At 40.3% G+C, this 26,611-nt stretch overlaps 1 protein-coding gene across 1 annotated transcript in view; it reads right to left on the reverse strand.

The window, feature by feature from the left end:
• Window positions 1-100: 100 nt before the first annotated feature.
• ahnak (AHNAK nucleoprotein) overlaps window positions 101-26,611 on the reverse strand; it is a 42,241-nt gene continuing 15,730 nt past the window's right edge. The window contains exons 3-14 of the mRNA XM_072437745.1: window positions 21,776-21,827; window positions 21,538-21,694; window positions 21,236-21,459; window positions 19,806-21,150; window positions 15,000-19,712; window positions 13,572-14,285; window positions 11,073-13,214; window positions 10,002-10,715; window positions 6,789-9,644; window positions 5,394-6,074; window positions 2,904-5,057; window positions 101-2,546 (exon numbers count right to left, since the gene is read on the reverse strand). Coding sequence (XP_072293846.1) covers window positions 799-2,546; window positions 2,904-5,057; window positions 5,394-6,074; window positions 6,789-9,644; window positions 10,002-10,715; window positions 11,073-13,214; window positions 13,572-14,285; window positions 15,000-19,712; window positions 19,806-21,150; window positions 21,236-21,459; window positions 21,538-21,694 — 17,448 coding nt within the window. The 5' untranslated portion in view covers window positions 21,776-21,827 and the 3' untranslated portion in view covers window positions 101-798. The remainder of the gene's footprint in view (window positions 2,547-2,903; window positions 5,058-5,393; window positions 6,075-6,788; window positions 9,645-10,001; window positions 10,716-11,072; window positions 13,215-13,571; window positions 14,286-14,999; window positions 19,713-19,805; window positions 21,151-21,235; window positions 21,460-21,537; window positions 21,695-21,775; window positions 21,828-26,611) is intronic.

Raw genomic sequence — 26,611 nt, forward strand, 5'->3', positions numbered from 1 at the left:
TAGGTGTATAATCAATTATGAAAAGGTTATAATTGGGTAATTTTGAATTTAATTATTACCATAAGGAAACAAATACTGTGCAAAAAAAAGGATCAGGAGATTGAGAAGTAAACATTTGTTGTTTATTTGTTTACAGTTATTGGCAGAATGCACACAAAAAGAAAGACACAGAGACTTTGCTCTACTTCTATCACATTGTTACTCAATATATCAACTCTTTTATTAAAACTATTTTACTCTATCCTAATATCCGATTCCACAAACTTTGAGCTGTATTTAAAAGTATTTTTCAAACCTCTTTTATAAAAGAAAAGGCACTGAGTCTAAAATATGTATTAAAAATCACTCAAAGAGAGCTTCCAGATTACCTTTACAAACTGCGATTGTCAATGCAAATATGACTAGTAGTCTAAATATACGCATACACCATGAATTTGTCTCTCCAGGCCATTCGATTCTATTGTGCAATTATTACTTTTTGCATTAATATTATTATTTTTAAAAAGTTACAATGGTATGGTACTATACTGTTATAAGCAAAATGATTTTTGTAAGAAATGTATTTTGGAAATGGCTATGTTCTGCAATATGCAACAATCTGCAAAGTTTTCCTTCAGAGTATTGCCATGTGCTTATAAATCTGGACTATTTACAAAAGAATATTTAATATTACAAAACAAATTAATCTTATTTACAATTACAATGCATTTAAACTTAGGTGTTACTTTACTTGTAAAAAAAAAAAATCAACAAGATGATTTCTCTGTCACTAAGATTAGTAACAGTTATTTAAAAGACTCACTCTGTTTTAGGTGAGACAGAAAGTTCTAACTTTGGAAACCTGAAACCACCTTTAGAACCACTTTCATTGCTAGAGGATGAGGACAACCTTGACTTTTTAGATGCTAACGAAACACCTGTTGTTCCCTCTACTGATGCTTCACTGTCCTCATCAAGAGTCACTTCATATGAGCCCTTTGACTTTGAACCAAAGCCTCCAAAAGTTCCAAACTTCAACTTTCCTTTCCTTTCTTTACCCTTACCTTCTCCCAGGTTTAATGAAATATCTCCACTCTCTGCTTCTAAGTGAGTAGAACCAGAGCTAATTGTAACTTCCCCCTCTGTACTCAAAGATGGACTGTGCCTTGATTTCTTAAAAAAGTCCAATGAGGCTGACTTGCCTTTTGGTGACATACTGACTGCACCCATCTGTCCACCAAGATCAACAGATGCTCCTTTTTCACTAGAACTCATTCCTATCTCTGGACCCTTGAGATCACTTGCACTGCTGCTCTTTGCTTTAGATTTGCCAAATAACTTTGGGATTTTCACCTTTACTTTGCGGTCACGTTTAAATTCTGGACTTGAAACATGAGCATTGTCAGGACTTGCTTCATACTTAAGTGAGGAGGACTTGGTTTTAAGACTAACTCCTGATGAAGTTTGTGATTCAATAGTTCCTGCCGTTTCAGACCCTTCTATCTGGGGCAATGCAATAGCAAATTTTGGTGCTTTGATTCGAGGAAAGGAAACTTTTCCTTCTGGAAAATTAATACCACTATAAACAGCAGGGTCTTCCAAAGAAACTTTTGGGGCATGTGCAACATGTGCACCACTCGTCCCCTCAGATAAAGACCAATCTCCTTTTGCTTTTGGTGATTTAATATCTAATTCAACATCAGGAAAATGGAGCTTGCCAAAAACACTTTTCTTTGTTCCTTTCATGCTGATGTTAGGTGTTCCAACATCTACACTTACTCCTGAGGCATCTACATCACCTTTTTTTGACTTTCCTTTGATTTTAGGTACTTTGACTTTCCCTTTTTTTGCTTTTACCTCCATATCTCCTACAAGCTTTGGACCTTTCATTTCAAAGCCACCTTTTGGTCCTTTTATATCAATTTCAGGAGCATCAATTTTGACATGTGGAACTTTTATATCTCCTTCAACTTTAGGTGCAGACAAATCCACATCTCCCTTTAACTTTGAACCTTTCATATTAAAATCTACATCAGGCATTGCAATATTCGGCCCAGAAATGGATGGAAGATTGAAGTTTGGCCCTTTGACTTTTCCACTCGGACTTTCAATGTCAGTGTTTGGACCTTTTATGTCCACTTTTGGTGACTTCAGGTCAATTTCAGCTTTAGGGAGTTTCATATCTATATCTGGCCCTTCAAGCTTTGGACCTTTGAGTCCAAATGATGGCATTTTCATTTTGGGCATTTCAAATCCTCCCTTTGGTCCCTCCACATCAATTTCTGGACCTTTTAAGCCAACGTCTGGAATTGTAATATCACCTTCAAGTTTTGGTGCGGACAAATCCATGTCGCCCTTTATCTTCGGACCCTTAAGATTGAAGTCAATATCAGGCATGGACATGTTGGGACCGGAAATGGATGGAAGGTTGAATCTTGGTCCTTTGATTTTTCCACTTGGACTTTCAATGTCAAGGTTAGGTCCTGTAATGTCAACTTTTGGGGCCTTCAGATCAATGTCAGCTTTAGGGAGTTTCACATCTATTTCTGGGCCTTCAACCTTTGGACCTTTGAATCCAAATGATGGAATTTTCATTTGTGGCATTTCAAAGCCACCTTTAGGTCCTTTTATGTCAAATTCTGGAGCATCAATGTCAACATCTGGAACTTTTATATCTCCTTCAAGTTTTGGTGCTGACAAATCCATATCTCCCTTTATCTTCGGACCCTTAAGATTGAAGTCAAGGTCAGGCATAGATATTTTGGGCCCGGAAATGGATGGAAGGTTGAATTTTGGTGTTTTGAATTTCCCACTTGGACTTTCGACGTCAACTTCAGGACCTTTTATGTCAACTGTTGGTGCCTTCAGATCAATGTCAGCTTTAGGGGTCTTCAAATCTATATCCGGCCCTTCAGGTTTTGGACCTTTGAATCCAAATGATGGCATTTTGAATTTAGGCATTTCAAACCCACCTTTAGGTCCTTTTATGTCAATTTCTGGAGCATCAATATCAACATCTGGAACTTTTATATCTCCTTCAAGTTTTGGTGCAGACAAATCCATGTCTCCCTTTATCTTCGGACCCTTGAGATTGAAGTCAACATTAGGCATAGATATTTTGGGACCGGAAAAGGATGGAAGGTCAAATCTTGGTCCTTTGACTTTTCCACTTGGACTTTCAATGTCAAGGTTAGGTCCTTTAATGTCAACTTTTGGTGCCTTCAGATCAATGTCAGCTTTAGGGAGTTCCACATCTATATCTGGCCCTTCAACCTTTGGACCTTTGAATCCAAATGATGGCATTTTCATTTTTGGCATTTCAAATCCTCCCGTTGGTCCCTCCACATCAATTTCTGGACCTTTTATATCTCCTTCAAGTTTTGAAGCTGACAAATCCATATCTCCCTTTATCTTCGGACCCTTAGTATTGAAGTCAACGTCAGGCATAGATATTTTGGGCCCGGAAATGGATGGAAGGTTGAATCTTGGTGCTTTGAATTTTCCACTTGGACTTTCGATGTCAAGGTTAGGTCCTTTTATGTCAACTTTTGGTGCCTTCAGATCAATGTCAGTTTCAGGGAGGTTTATATCTATATCGGGGACATCAACCTTTGGACCTTTAAATCCAAACGATGGCATTTTAATTTTTGGCATTTCAAATCCTCCCTTTGGTCCCTCCACATCAATTTTTGGACCTTTTATGTCAACATCTGGAACTTTTATATCTCCTTCAAGTTTTGGTGCGGACAAATCCATGTCTCCCTTTATCTTCGGACCCTTAAGATTGAAGTCAATATCAGGCATGGACATGTTGGGACCGGAAATGGATGGAAGGTTGAATCTTGGTCCTTTGATTTTTCCACTTGGACTTTCAATGTCAAGGTTAGGTCCTTTAACGTCAACTTTTGGTGCCTTCAAGTCAATGTCAGCTTTGGGGAGTTTCACATCTATTTCTGGGCCTTCAACCTTTGGACCTTTGAATCCAAATGATGGCATTTTCATTTTTGGCATTTCAAAGCCACCTTTAGGTCCTTTTATGTCGATTTCTGGAGAATCAATGTCAACATCTGGAACTTTTATATCTCCTTCAAGTTTTGGTGCTGACAAATCCATATCTCCCTTTATCTTCGGACCCTTGAGATTGAAGTCTACGTCTGGCATGGACATTTTGGGTCCGTGAATGGATGGAAGGTCGAATCTTGGTCCTTTGATTTTTCCACTTGGACTTTCGATGTCAATGTCAGGACCTTTTATGTCAACTTTTGGTGCCTTCAGATCAATGTCAGCTTTGGGGAGGTTCATATCTATATCTGGGCCATCAACCTTTGGACCTTTGAATCCAAATTTTGGCATTTTAAATTTAGGCATTTCAAAGCCACCTTTAGGTCCTTTTATGTCAATTTCTGGAGAATCAAGGTCTACATCTGAAGCTTTTATATCTCCTTCAAGTTTTGGAGAAGCAAAATCCATATCTCCCTTTATCTTTGGACCCTTAAGATTGAAATCAACATCTGGCATGGACATTTTGGGTCCGTGAATGGATGGAAGGTTGAATCTTGGTCCTTTGATTTTTCCACTTGGACTTTCAATGTCAAGGTTAGGTCCTTTAACATCAACTTTTGGTGCCTTCAGATCAATGTCAGCTTTAGGGAGTTTCACATCTATTTCTGGGCCTTCAACCTTTGGACCTTTGAATCCAAATTTTGGCATTTTAAATTTAGGCATTTCAAAGCCACCTTTAGGTCCTTTTATGTCAATTTCTGGAGCATCAAGGTCAACATCTGGAACTTGTATATCTCCTTCAAGTTTTGGTGCTGACAAATCCATGTCTCCCTTTATCTTCGGACCCTTAAAATTGAAGTCAATATCAGGCATGGACATGTTGGGACCGGAAATGGATGGAAGGTTGAATTTTGGTGTTTTGAATTTCCCACTTGGACTTTCAATGTCAAGGTTAGGTCCTTTAAGGTCAACTTTTGGTGCCTTCAGATCAAAATCAGCTTTAGGGAGTTTCACATCTATTTCTGGGCCTTCAACCTTTGGACCTTTGAATCCAAATGATGGCATTTTAATTTTTGGTCCTTCCACATCAATTTCTGGACCTTTTATGTCAACACCAGGAACTTTTATATCTCCTTCAAGTTTTGGTGCTGACAAATCCATATCTCCCTTTATCTTCGGACTCTTCAGATTGAAATCAACATCAGGCATGGACATTTTGGGACCGGAAATGGATGGAAGGTTAAAATTTGGTCCTTTGAATTTTCCACTTGGACTTTTAATGTCAATGTCAGGAACTTTTATGTCAACTTTTGGTGCCTTCAGATCAATGTCAGCTTTAGGAAGGTTCATATCTATTTCTGGGCCTTCAACCTTTGGACCCTTGAATCCAAATTTTGGCATTTTAAATTTAGGCATTTCAAAGCCACCTTTAGGTCCTTTTATGTCAATTTCTGGAGCATCAATGTCAACATCAGGAACTTTTATACCTCCTTCAAGTTTTGGGGCTGACAAATCCATATCTCCCTTTATCTTCGGACCCTTAAGATTGAAGTCAAGGTCAGGCATAGATATTTTGGGTCCGGAAATGGATGGAAGGTTGAATTTTGGTGTTTTGAATTTCCCACTTGGACTTTCGATGTCAACTTCAGGACCTTTTATGTCAACTTTTGGTGCTTTCAGATCAATGTCAGCTTTAGGGGTCTTCAAATCTACATCCGGCCCTTCAAGTTTTGGACCTTTGATTCCAAATGACGGCATTTTAATTTTTGGCATTTCAAATCCTCCCTTTGGTCCCTCCACATCAATTTCTGGACCTTTTAAGTCAACGTCTGGAATTGTAATATCACCTTCAAGTTTTGGTGCGGACAAATCCATGTCTCCCTTTATCTTTGGACCCTTAAGATTGAAATCAATATCTGGCATGGACATTTTGGGTCCGTGAATGGATGGAAGGTTAAAACTTGGTCCTTTGATTTTTCCACTTGGACTTTCAATGTCAAGGTTAGGTCCTTTAAGGTCAACTTTTGGTGCCTTCAGATCAAAATCAGCTTTAGGAAGTTTCACATCTATTTCTGGGCCTTCAACATTTGGACCTTTGAATCCAAACGATGGCATTTTCATTTTTGGCATTTCAAAGCCACCTTTAGGTCCTTTTATGTCAATTTCTGGAGCATCAATGTCAACATCTGGAACTTTTATATCTCCTTCAAGTTTTGGTGCGGACAAATCCACGTCTGCCTTTATCTTTGGACCCTTAAGATTGAAATCAATATCTGGCATGGACATTTTGGGTCCGTGAATGGATGGAAGGTTAAATCTTGGTCGTTTGATTTTCCCACTTGGACTTTCAATGTCAAGGTTAGGTCCTTTAAGGTCAACTTTTGGTGCCTTCAGATCAATGTCAGCTTTAGGAAGTTTCATATCTATTTCTGGGCCTTCAACATTTGGACCCTTGAATCCAAATGATGGCATTTTTATTTTTGGCATTTCAAAGCCACCTTTAGGTCCTTTTATATCAATTTCTGTAGCATCAATGTCAACATCTGGAACTTTTATATCTCCTTCAAGTTTTGGTGCTGACAAATCCATATCTCCCTTTATCTTCGGACCCTTAAGATTGAAGTCAACATCAGGCATTGATATTTTGGGCCCGGAAATGGACGGAAGGTTGAATTTTGGTGTTTTGAATTTCCCACTTGGACTTTCGATGTCAACTTCAGGACCTTTCATGTCAACCTTTGGTGCTTTCAAATCAATGTCAGTTTTAGGGGTCTTCACATCTATATCAGGCCCTTCAAGTTTTGGACCTTTGAATCCAAATGATGGCATTTTAATTTTTGGCATTTCAAATCCTCCCTTTGGTCCCTCCACATCAATTTCTGGACCATTTAAGTCAACGTCTGGAATTGTAATATCACCTTCAAGTTTTGGTGTAGACAAATCCATATCTCCCTTCATCTTCGGACCCTTAAGATTGAAGTCAATATCAGGCATGGACATGTTGGGACCGGAAATGGATGGAAGGTTGAATCTTGGTCCTTTGATTTTTCCACTTGGACTTTCAATGTCAAGGTTGGGTCCTTTAAGGTCAACTTTTGGTGCCTTCAGATCAATGTCAGCTTTAGGGAGATTCATATCTATTTCTGGGCCTTCCACCTTTGGACCTTTGATTCCAAATGATGGCATTTTAAATTTAGGCATTTCAAAGCCACCTTTAGGTCCTTTTATGTCAATTTCTGGAGCATCAATGTCAACATCAGGAACTTTTATATCTCCTTCAAGTTTTGGTGCGGACAAATTCACGTCTCCCTTTATCTTTGGACCCTTAAGATTGAAATCAACATCTGGCATGGGTATTTTGGGTCCGTGAATGGATGGAAGGTTAAATCTTGGTCCTTTGATTTTTCCACTTGGACTTTCAATGTCAAGGTTAGGTCCTTTAAGGTCAACCTTTGGTGCCTTAAGATCAATGTCAGCTTTAGGGAGGTTCATATCGATTTCTGGGCCTTCCACCTTAGGACCTTTGATTCCAAATGATGGCATTTTAAATTTAGGCATTTCAAAGCCACCTTTAGGTCCTTTTATGTCAATGTCTGGAGCATCAATGTCAACATCGGGAACTTTTATGTCTCCTTCAAGTTTTGGTGCGGACAAATCCACGTCTCCCTTTATCTTTGGACCCTTAAGATTGAAATCAACATCTGGCATGGACATTTTGGGTCCGTGAATGGATGGAAGGTTAAATCTTGGTCCTTTGATTTTTCCACTTGGACTTTCAATGTCAAGGTTAGGTCCTTTAATGTCAACTTTTGGTGCCTTCAGATCAATGTCAGCTTTAGGAAGTTTCACATCTATTTCTGGGCCTTCAACATTTGGACCTTTGAATCCAAATGATGGCATTTTTATTTTTGGCATTTCAAAGCCACCTTTAGGTCCTTTTATGTCAATTTCTGGAGCATCAATGTCAACATCTGGAACTTTTATATCTCCTTCAAGTTTTGGTGCTGACAAATCCATATCTCCCTTCATCTTCGGACCCCTAAGATTAAAGTCAATATCAGGCATGGACATGTTGGGACCGGAAATGGAAGGAAGGTTGAATTTTGGTCCTTTGATTTTTCCACTTGGACTTTCAATGTCAAGGTTAGGCCCTTTAATGTCAACTTTTGGTGCTTTCAGATCAATGTCAGCTTTAGGGAGGTTCACATCTATTTCTGGGCCTTCAACCTTTGGACCTTTGAATCCAAACGATGGCATTTTAAATTTAGGCATTTCAAAGCCTCCTTTTGGTCCTTTTATGTCAATTTCTGGAGCATCAATGTCAACATCTGGAACTTTTATATCTCCTTCAAGTCTTGGTGCGGACAAATCCATATCTCCCTTTATCTTTGGACCCTTAAGATTGAAATCAACATCTGGCATGGACATTTTGGGTCCATGAATGGATGGAAGGTTGAATTTTGGTGCTTTGAATTTCCCACTTGGACTTTCAATGTCAAGGTTAGGTCCTTTAATGTCAACTTTTGGTGCCTTCATATCAATGTCAGCTTTAGGAAGTTTCACATCTATTTCTGGGCCTTCAACATTTGGACCTTTGAATCCAAATGATGGCATTTTCATTTTTGGCATTTCAAAGCCACCTTTAGGTCCTTTTATGTCAATTTCTGGAGCATCAATGTCAACATCTGGAACTTTTATATCTCCTTCAAGTTTTGGTGCTGACAAATCCATATCTCCCTTCATCTTTGAACCCTTGAGATTGAAATCAACATCAGGCATAGATATTTTGGGCCCGGAAATGGATGGAAGGTTGAATTTTGGTGTTTTGAATTTCCCACTTGGACTTTCGATGTCAACGTCAGGACCTTTTATGTCAACTTTCGGTGCCTTTATATCAATGTCAGCTTCAGGGAGATTCATATCTATATCCGGCCCTTCAAGTTTTGGACCTTTGAATCCAAATGATGGCATTTTTAGTTTTGGCATTTCAAATCCTCCCTTTGGTCCCTCCACATCAATTTCTGGACCTTTTAAGCCAACGTCTGGAATTGTAATATCACCTTCAAGTTTTGGTGCAGACAAATCCATGTCTCCCTTTATCTTCGGACTCTTGAGATTGAAGTCAACATCAGGCATTGATATTTTGGGCCCGGAAATGGATGGAAGGTTGAATTTTGGTCCTTTGAATTTCCCACTTGGACTTTGGATGTCAATGTCAGGACCTTTTATGTCAACTTTTGGTGCTTTCAGATCAATGTCAGCTTTAGGGGTCTTCAAATCTATATCTGGCCCTTCAAGTTTTGGACCTTTGAATCCAAATGATGGCATTTTTATTTTTGGCATTTCAAATCCTCCCTTTGTTCCCTCAATATCAAATTCTGGACCTTTTAAGTCAACGTCTGGAATTGTGATATCACCTTCAAGGTTTGGTGCTGACAAATCCATGTCTCCCTTTATCTTCGGACCCTTAAGATTGAAGTCAACATCTGGCATGGACATGTTGGGACCGGAAATGGATGGAAGGTTGAATCTTGGTCCTTTGATTTTTCCACTTGGACTTTCAATGTCAAGGTTAGGCCCTTTAATGTCAACTTTTGGTGCTTTCACGTCAATGTCAGCTTTAGGGAGTTTCACATCTATTTCTGGGCCTTCAACCTTTGGACCTTTGAATCCAAATTTTGGCATTTTGAATTTAGGCATGTCAAAGCTACCTTTAGGTCCTTTTATGTCAATTTCTGGAGCATCAGTGTCAATATCTGGAACTTTTATATCTCCTTCAAGTTTTGGTGCTGACAAATCCACGTCTCCCTTTATCTTCGGACCCTTAAGATTGAAATCAACATCAGGCATGGACATTTTTGGGCCATGAATGGATGGAAGGTTGAATTTTGGTGCTTTGAATTTCCCACTTGGACTTTCAATGTCAAGGTTAGGTCCTTTAATGTCAACTTTTGGTGCCTTCATATCAATGTCAGCTTTAGGAAGTTTCACATCTATTTCTGGGCCTTCAACATTTGGACCTTTGAATCCAAATGATGGCATTTTCATTTTTGGCATTTCAAAGCCACCTTTAGGTCCTTTTATGTCAATTTCTGGAGCATCAATGTCAACATCTGGAACTTTTATATCTCCTTCAAGTTTTGGTGCTGACAAATCCATATCTCCCTTCATCTTCGGACCCTTGAGATTGAAGTCAACATCAGGCATAGATATTTTGGGCCCGGAAATGGATGGAAGGTTGAATTTTGGTGTTTTGAATTTCCCACTTGGACTTTCGATGTCAACGTCAGGACTTTTTATGTCAACTTTCGGTGCCTTTAGATCAATGTCAGCTTCAGGGAGATTCATATCTATATCCGGCCCTTCAAGTTTTGGACCTTTCAATCCAAATGATGGCATTTTTAGTTTTGGCATTTCAAATCCTCCCTTTGGTCCCTCCACATCAATTTCTGGACCTTTTAAGCCAACGTCTGGAATTGTAATATCACCTTCAAGTTTTGGTGCAGACAAATCCATGTCTCCCTTTATCTTTGGACCCCTAAGATTGAAGTCAATATCAGGCATGGACATGTTGGGACCGGAAATGGATGGAAGGTTGAATGTTGGTCCTTTGATTTTTCCACTTGGACCCTTAATGTCAAGGTTAGGTCCTTTAATGTCAACTTTTGGTGCCTTCAGATCAATGTCAGCTTTAGGGAGTTTAACATCTATTTCTGGGCCTTCAACCTTTGGACCTTTGAATCCAAATGATGGCATCTTCATTTTTGGCATTTCAAAGCCACCTTTAGGTCCTTTTATGTCAATTTCTGGAGCATCAATGTCAATATCAGGAACTTTTATATCTCCTTTAAGTTTTGGTGCTGACATATCCAAATCTCCCTTCATCTTCGGACCCTTAAGATTGAAGTCAACATCAGGCATTGATATTTTGGGCCCGGAAATGGATGGAAGGTTGAATTTTGGTGTTTTGAATTTCCCACTTGGACTTTGGATGTCAATGTCAGGACCTTTTATGTCAACTTTTGGTGCTTTCAGATCAATGTCAGCTTTAGGGGTCTTCAAATCTGTATCCGGCCCTTCAAGTTTTGGACCTTTGAATCCAAATGATGGCATTTTTATTTTTGGCATTTCAAATCCTCCCTTTGTTCCCTCAATATCAAATTCTGGACCTTTTAAGTCAACGTCTGGAATTGTGATATCACCTTCAAGGTTTGGTGCTGACAAATCCATGTCTCCCTTTATCTTCGGACCCTTAAGATTGAAGTCAACATCTGGCATGGACATGTTGGGACTGGAAATGGATGGAAGGTTGAATCTTGGTCCTTTGATTTTTCCACTTGGACTTTCAATGTCTAGGTTAGGTCCTTTAATGTCAACTTTTGGTGCCTTCAGATCAAAATCAGCCTTAGGGAGTTTCACATCTATTTCTGGGCCTTCAACCTTTGGAACTTTGAATCCAAATGAGGGCATTTTAATTTTTGGCATTTCAAAGCCACCTTTAGGTCCTTTTATGTCAAATTCTGGAGCATCAATGTCAACATCTGGGACTTTTATTTCACCCTCAAGTTTTGGAGCTGACAAATCCATATCTCCCTTCATCTTCGGACCCTTAAGATTGAAGTCAACGTCAGGCGTAGATATTTTGGGCCCGGAAATGGATGGAAGGTTGAATTTTTGTCCTTTGACTTTTCCACTTGGACTTTCAATGTCAAGGTTAGGTCCTTTAATGTCAACTTTTGGTGCTTTCACGTCAATGTCAGCTTTAGGGAGTTTCACATCTATTTCTGGGCCTTCAACCTTTGGACCTTTGAATCCAAATTTTGGCATTTTGAATTTAGGCATTTCAAAGCCACCTTTAGGTCCTTTTATGTCAATTTCTGGAGCATCAATGTCAATATCTGGAACTTTTATATCTCCTTCAAGTTTTGGTGCTGACAAATCCACGTCTCCCTTTATCTTCGGACCCTTAAGATTGAAATCAACATCAGGCATGGAAATTTTTGGGCCATGAATGGATGGAAGGTTGAATTTTGGTCCTTTAATTTTTCGACTTGGACTATCAATATTAATTTCAGGACTTTTTATGTCAACCTTTGGTGCCTTCAGATCAATACCAGCTTTAGGGAGTTTTGCATCTATATCTGGGCCATCAATCTTTGGACCTTTAAATCCAAATTTTGGCATTTTAAATTTAGGCATTTCAAAGCCACCTTTAGGTCCTTTTATGTCAATTTCTGGAGCATCAATGTCAACATCTGGAACTTTTATATCTCCTTCAAGTCTTGGTGCAGACAAATCCACGTCTCCCTTTATCTTTGGACCCTTAAGATTGAAATCAACATCTGGCATGGACATTTTGGGTCCGTGAATGGATGGAAGGTTGAATTTTGGTGCTTTGAATTTCCCACTTGGACTTTCGATGTCAACGTCAGGACCTTTTATGTCAACTTCTGGTGCTTTCAGATCAATGTCAACTTTAGGGGTCTTCACGTCTATATCCGGCCCTTCAAGTTTTGGACCTTTGAATCCAAATGATGGCATTTTTATTTTTGGCATTTCAAATCCTCCCTTTGGTCCGTCCACATCAATTTCTGGACCTTGTATGTCAACATCTGGAACTTTTATATCTCCTTCAAGTTTTGGTGCTGACAAATCCATATCTCCCTTTATCTTCGGACCCTTAAGATTGAAGTCAACATCAGGCATAGATATTTTGGGCCCGGAAATGGATGGAAGGTTGAAATTTGGTGTTTTGAATTTCCCACTTGGACTTTCTATGTCAACTTCAGGACCTTTTATGTCAACTGTTGGTGCTTTCAGATCAATGTCAACTTTAGGGGTCTTCACGTCTATATCTGGCCCTTCAAGTTTCGGACCTTTGAATCCAAATGATGGCATTTTTATTTTTGGCTTTTCAAATCCTCCCTTTGGTCCTTCTACATCAATTTCTGGACCTTGTAAGTCAACATCTGGAACTTTTATATCACCTTCAAGTTTTGGCGCAGACAAATCCATGTCTCCCTTCATCTTCGGACCCCTAAGATTGAAGTCAATATCAGGCATGGACATGTTGGGACCGGAAATGGATGGAAGGTTGAATCTTGGTCCTTTGATTTTTCCACTTGGACTTTCAATGTCAAGGTTAGGTCCTTTAACATCAACTTTTGGTCCCTTCAGATCAATGTCAGCTTTAGGGAGTTTCACATCTATTTCTGGGCCTTCAACTTTTGGACCTTTAAATCCAAAAGATGGCATTTTCATTTTTGGCATTTCAAAGCCACCTTTAGGTCCTTTTATGTCAATTTCTGGAGCATCAATGTCAACATCTGGAACTTTTATATCTCCTTCAAGTTTTGGAGCTGACAAAGCCATATCTCCCTTCATCTTCGGACCCTTAAGATTGAAGTCAACATCAGGCATAGATATTTTGGGCCCGGAAATGGATGGAAGGTTGAATTTTGGTGCTTTGAATTTCCCACTTGGACTTTCGATGTCAACATCAGGACCTTTTATGTCAACTTTTGGTGCCTTTAGATCAATGTCAGTTACAGGGAGATTCATATCAATATCCGGCCCTTCAAGTTTTGGACCTTTAAATCCAAAGGATGGCATTTTTATTTTTGGCATTTCAAATCCTCCCTTTGGTCCCTCCACATCGATTTCTGGACCTTTTAAGTCAACATCTGGAATTGTAATATCACCTTCAAGTTTTGGTGCGGACAAATCCATGTCTCCCTTTATCTTCGGACCCCTAAGATTAAAGTCAATATCAGGCATGGACATGTTGGGACCGGAAATGGACGGAAGGTTGAATCTTGGTCCTTTGATTTTTCCACTTGGACTTTCAATGTCAAGGTTAGGTCCTTTAATGTCAACTTTTGGTGCCTTCAGGTCAATGTCAGCTTTAGGGAGTTTCACATCTATTTCTGGGCATTCAACCTTTGGACCTTTGAATCCAAATGATGGCATTTTCATTTTTGGCATTTCAAAGCCACCTTTAGGTCCTTTTATGTTGATTTCTGGAGCATCAATGTCAACATCTGGAACTTTTATATCTCCTTCAAGTTTTGGTGCTGACAAATCCATACCTCCCTTTATCTTCGGACCCTTGAGATTGAAGTCTACATCTGGCATGGACATTTTGGGTCCGTGAATGGATGGAAGGTTAAATCTTGGTCCTTTGATTTTTCCACTTGGACTTTCAATGTCAAGGTTAGGTCCTTTAACGTCAACTTTTGGTGCCTTCAGATCAATGTCAGCTTTAGGGAGTTTCACATCTATTTCTTGGCCTTCAACCTTTGGACCTTTCAATCCAAATGATGGCATTTTCATTTTTGGCATTTCAAATACTCCCTTTGGTCCCTCCACATTGATTTCTGGAGCATCAATGTCAAGATTTGGAACTTGTATATCTCCTTCAAGTTTTGGTGCGGACAAATCCACGTCTGCCTTTATCTTCGGACCCTTAAGATTGAAGTCAACATCAGGCATAGATATTTTGGGCCCGGAAATGGATGGAATGTTGAATTTTGGTGCTTTGAATTTCCCACTTGGACTTTCAATGTCTAGGTTAGGTCCTTTAATGTCAACTTTTGGTGCCTTCAGATCAAAATCAGCCTTAGGGAGTTTCACATCTATTTCTGGGCCTTCAACCTTTGGAACTTTGAATCCAAATGAGGGCATTTTAATTTGTGGCATTTCAAATCCTCCCTTTGGTCCCTCCACATCAATTTTTGGAGCTTTTATGTCAACATCTGGAACTTTTATATCTCCTTCAAGTTTTGGTGCGGACAAATCCATGTCTCCCTTTATCTTCGGACCCTTAAGATTGAAGTCAATATCAGGCATGGACATGTTGGGACCGGAAATGGATGGAAGGTTGAATCTTGGTCCTTTGTTTTTTCCACTTGGACTTTCAATGTCAAGGTTAGGTCCTTTAATGTCAACTTTTGGTGCCTTCAGATCAAAATCAGCTTTAGGGAGTTTCACATCTATTTCTGGGCCTTCAACCTTTTCACCTTTGAATCCGAATTTTGGCATTTTAAATTTAGGCATTTCAAAGCCACCTTTAGGTCCTTTTATGTCAATTTCTGGAGCATCAATGTCAACATCTGGAACTTTTATATCTCCTTTAAGTTTTGGAGCTGACAAATCCATATCTCCCTTTATCTTCGGACCCTTAAGATTGAAGTCAACATCAGGCATGGACATTTTGGGGCCGGAAATGGATGGAAGGTTGAATTTTGGTGTTTTGAATTTCCCACTTGGACTTTCGATGTCAACATCAGGACCTTTTATGTCAACTTTTGGTGCCTTTAGATCAATGTCAGTTACAGGGAGATTCATATCACTATCCGGCCCTTCAAGTTTTGGACCTTTGAATCCAAATGATTGCATTTTTATTTTTGGCATTTCAAATTCTCCCTTTGGTCCCTCCACATCGATTTCTGGACCTTTTAAGTCAACATCTGGAATTGTAATATCACCTTCAAGTTTTGGTGCGGACAAATCCATGTCTCCCTTTATCTTCGGACCCTTAAGATTAAAGTCAATATCAGGCATGGACATGTTGGGACCGGAAATGGATGGAAGGTTGAATCTTGGTCCTTTGATTTTTCCACTTGGACTTTCAATGTCAAGGTTAGGTCCTTTAATGTCAACTTTTGGTGCCTTCAAGTCAATGTCAGCTTTAGGGAGTTTCACATCTATTTCTGGGCCTTCAACCTTTGGACCTTTGAATCCAAATGATGGCATTTTCATTTTTGGCATTTCAAAGCCACCTTTAGGTCCTTTTATGTCGATTTCTGGAGCATCAATGTCAACATCTGGAACTTTTATATCTCCTTCAAGTTTTGGTGCTGACAAATCCATATCTCCCTTCATCTTCGGACCCTTGAGATTGAAGTCTACGTCTGGCATGGACATTTTGGGTCCGGAAATGGATGGAAGGTTGACTTTTGGTGCTTTGAATTTCCCACTTGGACTTTTGATGTCAACGTCAGGACCTTTTATGTCAACTTTTGGTGCCTTCAGATCAATGTCAGCTTTAGGGAGTTTCACATCTATTTCTGGGCCTTCAACCTTTGGACCTTTCAATCCAAATGATGGCATTTTCATTTTTGGCATTTCAAATCCTCCCTTTGGTCCCTCCACATTAATTTCTGGAGCATCAATGTCAATATCTGGAACTTGTATATCTCCTTCAAGTTTTGGTGCAGACAAATCCATGTCACCCTTTATCTTCGGACCCTTAAGATTTAAGTCAACATCAGGCATAGATATTTTGGGCCCGGAAATGGATGGAAGGTTGACTTTTGGTGCTTTGAATTTCCCACTTGGACTTTTTATGTCAACGTCAGGACCTTTTATGTCAACTTTTGGTGCCTTTAGATCAATGTCAGCTTTAGGGAGTTTCACATCTATATCCGGCCCTTCAAGTTTTGGACCTTTGAATCCAAATGATGGCATTTTTATTTTTGGAATTTCAAATCCTCCCTTTGGTCCCTCCACATCAATTTCTGGAGCATCAATGTCAAGATCTGGAACTTGTATATCTCCTTCAAGTTTTGGTGCGGACAAATCCATGTCACCCTTTATCTTCGGACCCTTAAGATTGAAGTCAACATCAGGCATGGACATTTTGGGCCCGGAAATGGATGGAAGGTTGACTTTTGGTGCTTTGAATTTCCCACTTGGACTTTTGATGTCAACGTCAGGACCTTTTATGTCAACTTTTGGTGCCTTCAGATCAATGTCAGCTTTAGGGAGTTTCACATCTATATCCGGCCCTTCAAGTTTTGGACCTTTGAATCCAAATGATGGCATTTTTATTTTTGGAATTTCAAATCCTCCCTTTGGTCCCTCCACATCAATTTCTGGAGCATCAATGTCAAGATCTGGAACTTGTATATCTCCTTCAAGTTTTGGTGCTGACAAATCCATGTCTCCCTTTATCTTCGGACCCTTAAGATTGAAGTCAACATCTGGCATGGACATTTTGGGCCCGGAAATGGATGGAAGGTTGACTTTTGGTGCTTTGAATTTCCCACTTGGACTTTTGATGTCAACGTCAGGACCTTTTATGTCAACTTTTGGTGCCTTCAGATCAATGTCAGCTTTAGGGAGTTTCACATCTATATCCGGCCCTTCAAGTTTTGGACCTTTGAATCCAAATGATGGCATTTTTATTTTTGGAATTTCAAATCCTCCCTTTGGTCCCTCCACATCAATTTCTGGAGCATCAATGTCAAGATCTGGAACTTGTATATCTCCTTCAAGTTTTGGTGCAGACAAATCCATGTCTCCCTTTATCTTCGGACCCTTAAGATTGAAGTCAACATCAGGCATGGACATTTTGGGCCCGGAAATGGATGGAAGGTTGACTTTTGGTGCTTTGAATTTCCCACTTGGACTTTTGATGTCAACGTCAGGACCTTTTATGTCAACTTTTGGTGCCTTCAGATCAATGTCAGCTTTAGGGAGTTTCACATCTATATCCGGCCCTTCAAGTTTTGGACCTTTGAATCCAAATGATGGCATTTTTATTTTTGGAATTTCAAATCCTCCCTTTGGTCCCTCCACATCAATTTCTGGAGCATCAATGTCAAGATCTGGAACTTGTATATCTCCTTCAAGTTTTGGTGCAGACAAATCCATGTCTCCCTTTATCTTCGGACCCTTAAGATTGAAGTCAACATCTGGCATGGACATGTTGGGACCGGAAATGGATGGAAGGTTGAATCTTGGTCCTTTGATTTTTCCACTTGGACTTTCAATGTCAAGGTTAGGCCCTTTAATGTCAACTTTTGGTGCCTTCAGATCAATGTCAGTTTTAGGGAGGTTCATATCTATTTCTGGGCCTTCAACTTTTGGACCTTTGAATCCAATTGATGGCATTTTCATTTTTGGCATTTCAAAGCCACCTTTAGGTCCTTTTATGTCGATTTCTGGAGCATCAATGTCAACATCTGGAACTTTTATATCTCCTTCAAGTTTTGGTGCGGACAAATCCATATCTCCCTTTATCTTCGGACCCTTGAGATTGAAGTCAATGTCAGGCATGGACATTTTGGTTCCGGAAATGGATGGAAGGTTGAATTTTGGTGCTTTGAATTTCCCACTTGGACTTTCTATTTCAACGTCAGGACCTTGTAGGTCAACGTTCGGTGCATTCAGATCAATGTCAGCTTTAGGGAGCTTGACATCTATATCTGGGCCCTCAACCTGTGGACCTTTGAATCCAAATGAAGGCATTTTTATTATTGGCATTTCAATTCCACCCTTTGGTGCCTCCACATCAATGTCTGGAACTTTTATATCTCCTTCAAGTTTTGGTATAGACAAATCCATATCTCCCTTTATCTTTGGACCCTTAATATTTAAATCAACATCCGACGTTGACATTTTGGGATTTGAAATAGATGGAAGGTTGAATTTTGTTCCTTGGGTTTTTGCACTTGGACCTTCAATGTCAATGTTAGGACCTTTTATGTCAAATTTTGATGCCTTCAGATCAATGTCTGCTTTGGGGAGCTTCACGTCAACATCAAATTTGGTGATGTTAACATCTGGCTTTTCCGTTTTTGGACCCTTTATGTCAAAAGAAGGCATTTCAATGTCACCTTTTGCTCCTTTCATATCAACTGATGATCCCCTGATATTCATTTCTGGAGCATTAACATCAATTTTGGGGCCTTTGATTCCAAACGATGGAACTTTAAATTTTGGCAATTTAAAGCCTCCTTTTTCACCATGAATGTCAACATCTGGTGCATCAATATCTACTTCCGGGCCTTTGACTTCACCTTTAATATTTGGAACTGAAATATCAACATCTCCCGCCATCTTAGGAGCTTTTATTTTAATGTCCATAGCTGGAATTTTTGGACCCTTAATGGATGGAATGCCAAATGTAGGCCCTTTAAGTTTTCCATCTAGTCCTTCTATTTTAACATCAGGAAGATTAACATTAGAATTTGCTCCTGGAAGATTTATGTCAACTTCTGGGCCCTCTATTTTTGGAGTTTTGACACCAACTGAGGACATTTTGACTTTTGGCATTTTAATTCCTGCTTTTGTTCCGTCTATGTTGACATCTGGTATTTCAACCTCTGGGGCATTAACTTTACCTTTTTCTTTACCAATTTTAGGAACTGAAATATCAACATCTCCTACCAATTTGGAACCTTCCAAATTGGGCAGTTTTGAACCCTTAATGGATGACAAACCAAATTTAGGGCCTTTAAGTTTTCCGTCTGGCCCTTCAATGTTAACATCAGGAAGGTTAACATCAAATTTGGTTGCTTTATCGTGAATCTTGGCTTTGGAAAAGTTCATACCAATATCAGGCTTTTCTATTTTTGGACCCTTAATTTCAAAAGAGGGCATTTCAATTTCACCCTTTGGTGCTTTTATATCAACCGATGGTCCCTTTATATCAATTCCTGGAGCATTAACATCAATCTTAGGTACTGTCACTTTTATATCAGCATTTGGATGGTCAACATCAGTTTCAGGACCCTCCAATTTTGGGCCTTTGATGCCAATTGTTGGAATTTTGATTTTGGGCATTGTAAATCCTCTTTCCTCGCTATGAACGTCAACATCTGGTGCACCAATATTAACTTTTGGGCCTGTAACTTCACCTTTAATATTTGGAACTGAAACATCAACATTTTTTATGATGGGGGCATTAAGGTTTATATCTAAAATTGGCATTTTTCCATCGGGTCCTTCAATATCAACTCCTGAAATCTTTGATTCTGTCAAGTCAACCTTGGCCTTTGGACAATTTATATCAACATCAGACATCTTCATGCTCTGACTCTTCATGTCAACAGAGGATATTTTTATTTTAGGGATTTCAATTCCCCCTTTTGACCCCTTAATTTCAATAGTTTGTCTCTCATTGTCAATACCAAACCTGTTTGGATTCACATCTTTATTCTCCAAATTTGAACTTCTGGTGCCAAATGAGGGCATTTTTACATTTGGCATTTGAAATCCTGCATCTCCTTCCAAATTGGGAGCTCTAGATATTTTTGATCCCGATATACTAAATTTAGCTTCTTTACTATCAGGTCTTTCACTGTCAACATCAGGAAGTTTAACATCAGTGTTTGGCCCTTCAGTTCTGGCACCCAACATACCATCGTCAGCTTTTACTTTTTGGCCTCCCAAGTTGATATCTATGTTTGGCATTTTCATTTTTGCACCAGATGTATCTATACTAACACCATCCCCTTTACTATGTTTAGTACTTGTTTCCTTGTCAACTACTGAGGATTTGATGCCTATTGATGGTAAATGTATACATCTTTCCTCCTGCACAATTAACTCTGGTCCTCCTTTGGATATGCAAATTGCATTGCCAGCTAACTTAACATCTGGAATACTGACATTTTCTTTTAACTTCTGAGCTGTTGTATTTCCAGTCACATTCATCTTTGTCTTTTCATCAGTGTCAATTCCAGACTTAAATGTCTTTGATTTGATAAGTCCTTTTGTAGATATTTGCATTGTCCCTGGGACAGACATACTGATAGACCCTCCATTTTCATCAGCTGAAATTACATTTTCACTTCTCAGTCGTTCTATTGTGACAGTCCTACTACCAGTGTTTGTACTATCATTCTGCGCCACGTTTCTTTTCTTTTCCTGTGCACCTATGTCCTCATCCTCCTGCTTTCTATTCTCAGTGCGCTCTTTAAGCTCACATGAAGGCACTGCAAAACCAATGCTTTTAAATCCCTCTATGTCTCCCCCCCTTTGAATACTTTGAGTATAAATACCTCCAGTGCCCCATCTCGGATCATCTGAACTAATTTGTGGGCCTGTGTAAGAAACCTTCTTTGACTCAAAAACTCCCTCCTCTTCTTTACCTGCATGGCTGCCAAGTGATATTTTTACTTCGGACGAAGCATTCTCTGAATCCTGTCTTAGCCCTTTGAGCTCTGGACTTGACAGTTCGTGTTGCTCACTTATACCATGAGGAAAATCCACAGTGTACGTAGTAATGCGACGGGTGATGGTTGTAATTGTGCTTCCATCGCTGCTTGTGCTGCTATGCCTCTCAGTCCGTACGTCCACCCCTTCAGCTAAATCTTCAGACTTCAGTCTGGGTTTAATCTTCTTTGTATATATTCTCTTATAGTCTTCATCATCGCCACTCTGTGTAGATAAATCAGAACATAGAAGATTATTTATTTTCAGCATTTTGCAACCATACAGAAAATGAAAAAGAATATTTACATACAAGGAGAATGTCAGGACTGGTAGCTCCAAACCGGGGACTTCCCTCCCATGTTAAAGTACCCATTGGTGAGCGACATGGTGTACTCAGTGGTGAACAAAGAGGTGATTTGTCCTTATTTTGTAATTTAAGACCAACTTTATGTCGGTTCAGTGTTTTCAGTAAGTCTGCTGTCTCCTCTGAGGTCATATTCTCAAAGTAGATAGTGGCACCAACAACCTGATCACCTATAAATACAAACAGTGGGTGACAGTTGTTAGTTGGAAAACTCTGAGGCAAAGTCCCTGAAAGTACCATATTCTTACCTTCGTAAACTCTTCCCGATCGCCCTGCTGGTGATTCTCCTTTGACTTCCTTCACCAAAAGCTCACCTTCTGTTGTTTGTTCAAGGGTCAAGCCAGTTTTGTCTGGACCTTCCCAGTCAGGAAACAACACCTCTCTGGTTTCTTCCTCTTCTGCCATCTGTAGAAATTTTATTATGTTATACAGATAAAACTTGACAAAAATAATACTTCTCTTAAATATAAAGCAAATAAATGTTACCTTTTCTTGTCTTATATACTTCAGATATGCTGGAAAGTCAGCCTCAATTTTCCTGTAAAACACAGAAAATATCAAAGATGAATGCACAGACTTGTCACCAAGATGCTTTTAATTAGGCCCGAGCGCCACAAGCTGGCGAGAGGCCTATTAATCTCGTAAGGCCGTGCAAAGCATGGCTGTGAAAGTGCGCACATAGTGCGCACGAAATCGAGCGCAAAACGCTCGCCCACTTCCAAACACTCACTAACGCATTCCTTCACTCACGCACGCCCCGTGCATACTAATTAGTAGAAGGAAAATGGAACATTACCGTTGTAAACGGGCGAAGCCCGTGCAAAAGTGCGCACTAAACGAGCACTTTACATTGGGGTCGTCATCCCCATATAAAGCACTCATTTGCCCTAAGTAGCTCACGAATACGTTCCCCATCTCTTGCATGTTCCGTGCATATAAGCATGTAATGCAAAAATTGAACATTATTACTGTATAGAGGGCCAAAAACACAAAGTGGGCGGAGCCCACTCAAAATTAACGAAAGTACCCGTCAGTGACCAGGGACCCACATCATGAGGTAGGAAAGCGCGAGCGCTTTCCGAAAATGTATAGTTTATGATATTTGAAAAATGGGAAACATTGTTTTCGCATCGGAATATTATTCTTCTTCTTCTTCTTCTTCTTCTTCTCGGGACCAACCCCCCTATTTTTCACCCAGTGAACATTGACGAAAAGTCACAAAAATTTGCACACCTCTAAAAATCGTGCCTCTCTACATTCTGGCTATTTCCCTTTTCTAAAATAAAAAAAATTGGCGCGTCAGCGCCCCCAAATGTACCAAAAATGCATTGAGAGATGGGAAATGACCCAAAAAAAATCTGATCGTAGAATCATGAAATTTGGCGCAGAGGTAGATGGTGACAAGAGAAGTAAAAAATATTATTACGGCAACGCCGTCCGCCCAACCAAATGTCGGCCATATTGCTTCAAAAATGGCTAAACATGATTTTGGAGTTTTTCCAAACGTCGTACTTTTACGAACTCCTCCCAGGGCGTTGGCCCTAAAAAGCTGAAATTTGGTGAAAATGCTACTGAGGAGTGGGACATCAAAAGTTATCCAAATTACATTGATACCTCTCACGGTCTCTGTGCGGCGAAGCCGCAAACTGTAGCTAGAATTTCAGAAATCTCCCATATTTAAAATTTCTGCCGTTTGCGCAGATAAAGTCCGAATTGCGTCAAATTAGAAGCAGTTGTTAAACTCTTTGCCCTAAACCCACTTGAAGTGAAATAAATTCATTTGGCGCCACAGCGCCCCCTACAGATTTTATATGGAGGTTAAATGTTTAGTTTTGCGAAATTATATGAAATTTGACACACAACTCAATTTTAGCATCCCCATCAAAAAAGTCAATGAGACCCATGTCATAATTGTTATGGCGTTGCCGTAACGATGACCGAAACCATCCATGTTATTCCAATGGGGAAATCGCCAGAACATGTTTACACTTTATACTTTCACAAACTCCTCTTAGGGCGTTAGACATATTAACCTGAAATTTGGTGAGACTCATCTTCAGGGGTGGACCATCAAAAGTGATCCACATTTTTATTCAAAGAGTCACGGTGTCTGTGCGGCAAAGCCGCACATTGTGCCACGAATTCAAAATAAAATTGCTTTTTGATGGTAAAACAAAGGGGAGAAGATGTGACAGCGTCACAGATTCAGCAGTAGGCGCAATAAAAGGACAATTGGGGCGCGTTAGCGCCCCCTCCTCTTGCGGCGTGGCGGTGGCGTGGCGAGGGCCGATCATTGCCGCTTGCGGCTATATTTAGGCCCGAGCCCCAGCAGGGCGGAGGGCCTATTGCTCCCGCAACGCTGCCGAAGGCAGCGTTGCAACTGTCTGACCAAACATGCGGGCGCAGCCCGCATGTTTGGTACCCCGTCGCCCCTGGCAAGTACAGTGAACTAGCCCATGCCGAAGGCATGGATCATGCATACTTACTCCTGCTATGACAGAAATAGTCAATTTGTGAATGGGCTACGCCCATTCACAAATTGTTGACAACAGCAGCGCGAAGCGCTGCATTCCTCCAAAAACCCTCCTGGCATTGTCCTGTACACGAGAATCCATGCCGCAGGCATGGGCCATGCTTGTATCTGCTCAAATCAATGGAAGTCTATGGGGAGTGGGCGGGGCATCCCGACGGAATGGGGAGTGACGAGCGCGTAAGCGCTCGTAATGATGATTCCACCCCATGGCGGCATGGGGAAGGCTTAGAGCTTTCAAACGATGTATAATTTGTTGTTATAGTGGAAACGGCTATATTGTTTTTGCTAAAAATATTATTATTAGGCCCGAGCGCCACAAGCTGGCGAGAGGCCTATTAATCTCGTAAGGCCGTGCGAAGCACGGCTGCGAAAGTGCGCACGTAGTGCGCACGAAATCGAGCGCGAAGCGCTCGCCCACTTCCAAACACTCACTAACGCACTCCTCCACTCATGCACGCCCCGTGCATACTAATTAGAGGTAGGAAAATGGAACATTACCGTTGTAAACGGGCGAAGCCCGTGCAAAAGTGCGCACTAAACGAGCACTTTACATTGAGATGACGACCGCGAAGCGGTCGTCATCCCCATATAAAGCACTCATTTGCGCTAAGTAGCTCACGAATACGTTCCCCATCTCTTGCATGTTCCGTGCATATAAACATGTAATGCAAAAATTGAACATTATTACTGTATAGAGGGCCAAAAACACAAAGTGGGCGGAGCCCACTCAAAATTAACGAAAGTACCCGTCAGTGACCAGGGACCCACACCATGAGGTAGGAAAGCGCGAGCGCTTTCCGAAAATGTATAGTTTATGATATTTGAAAAATGGGAAACATTGTTTTCGCATCGGAATATTATTCTTTCTTCTTCTCGGGACCAACCCCCCTATTTTTCACCCAGTGAACATTGACGAAAAGTCACAAAAATGTTCACACCTCTAAAAATCGTGCCTCTCTACATTCTGGCTATTTCCCTTTTCTAAAACAAAAAAAACTGGCGCGTCAGCGCCCCCAAATGTACCAAAAATGCATTGAGAGATGGGAAATGACCCAAAAAAAATCTGATCGTAGAATCATGAAATTTGGCGCCGAGGTAGATGGTGACAAGAGAAGTAAAAAATATTATTACGGCAACGCCGTCCACCCAACCAAATGTCGGCCATATTGGTTCAAAAATGGCTAAACATGACTTCGGAGTTTTTCCAAACGTCGTACTTTTACGAACTCCTCCCAGGGCGTTGGCTCTAAAAAGCTGAAATTTGGTGAAAATTTTACTGAGGAGTGGGACATCAAAAGTTATCCAAATTTCATTGATACCTGTCACGGTCTCTGTGCGGCAAAGCCGCAAACTGTAGCTAGAATTTCAGAAATCTCCCTTATTTAAAATTTCTGCCGTTTGCGCAGATAAAGTCCGAATTGCGTCAAATTAGAATCAGTTGTTAAACTCTTTGCCCTAAACCTACTTGAAGTGAAATAAATTCATTTGGCGCCACAGCGCCCCCTACAGATTTTATATGGAGGTTAAATGTTTAGTTTTGCGAAATTATATGAAATTTGACACACAACTCAATTTTGGCAACCGCATCAAAAAAGTCAATGAGACCCATGTCATAATTGTTATGGCGTTGCCGTAACGATGACCGAAACCTTTCATGTTATTCCAATGGGGAAATCGCCAGAACATGTTTACACTTTAGACTTTCACAAACTCCTCCCAGGGCGTTAGACATATTAACCTGAAATTTGGTGAGACTCATCTTCAGGACCATCAAAAGTTATCCACATTTTCATTCAAAGAGTTACGGTGTCTGTGCGGCAAAGCCGCACATTTTGCCAAGAATTCAAAATAAAATAGCTTTTTGATGGTAAAACAAAGGGGAGAAGATGTGACAGCGTCACAGATTCAGCAGTAGGCGTAATGAAAGGACAATTGGGGCGCGTTAGCGCCCCCTCCTCTTGCGGCGTGGCGGCGGTGTGGCGAGGGCCGATCATTGCCGCTTGCGGCTATATTTATTATTATTTTTCTTGTTCTTCAGCGCTTTGAACTCTAATTTGACCCCCTGAACATGCTCAAAAACTCACCAAACTTTACCCAAAATTCAAAATCGGTGAAAAATTTTGTTTTTTCTGGGCCATTTTTTTTTGCGTTAGAAAATGGCGCGACAGCGCTACCGACAAAAGTTAAAATACATTGCGCCTATGGGAGACGCCCCGAGGTCAACTTTGTCGTAGAGCTACGAAATTCGGAACACGCATTCCTCTCGTGAGGACAAAAAACAAATATTATTGTGGCCACGCCCCCAGAATTACCCTATGCCCGCCATCTTCCTTTGAAAATGAAAACACGCTGTGTTAGCCATTTTGTTCACGTCAAACTTTGACGAACTCCTCCTAGGGCGTTTTGCCCACCGACTTCAAAATCGGCGGACGTCCTCTGGACAAGTGGGGCATCTAAAGTTATCCAATTGTTTGAGATACCTTTTACGGTCTGTGTGCGGCGCTGCCGCAAAGTTGGACAACTTATTTTGGGATATTGCAGATCTAAAAATTGTTCCCATTTGATCAAAACAAGTCCGATTAGGACCAAATTTGAATCAGTTGTTCAACTTTCTAGTTTGGACCAGTTTATGATGACAAAATTGAAATGGGCGCGATAGCGCCCCCTACAGAGTGACCTTTAAATTAACATTGAAGGTCAAAAATTAGTTTTACCAAAATTTTCTAAACTTTACCCAAAATTCTATTTTGGCGTCGCGATCAAAAAAGCCAATCAGACAAATGCCTTAA

The sequence above is a fragment of the Eucyclogobius newberryi genome, unplaced genomic scaffold (assembly GCF_026437365.1).
Source record: "Eucyclogobius newberryi isolate DKJ021-1_F unplaced genomic scaffold, fEucNew1.0.hap1 SCAF_11, whole genome shotgun sequence".
In the NCBI taxonomy this organism is placed as follows: Eukaryota; Metazoa; Chordata; class Actinopteri; order Gobiiformes; family Gobiidae; genus Eucyclogobius; species Eucyclogobius newberryi.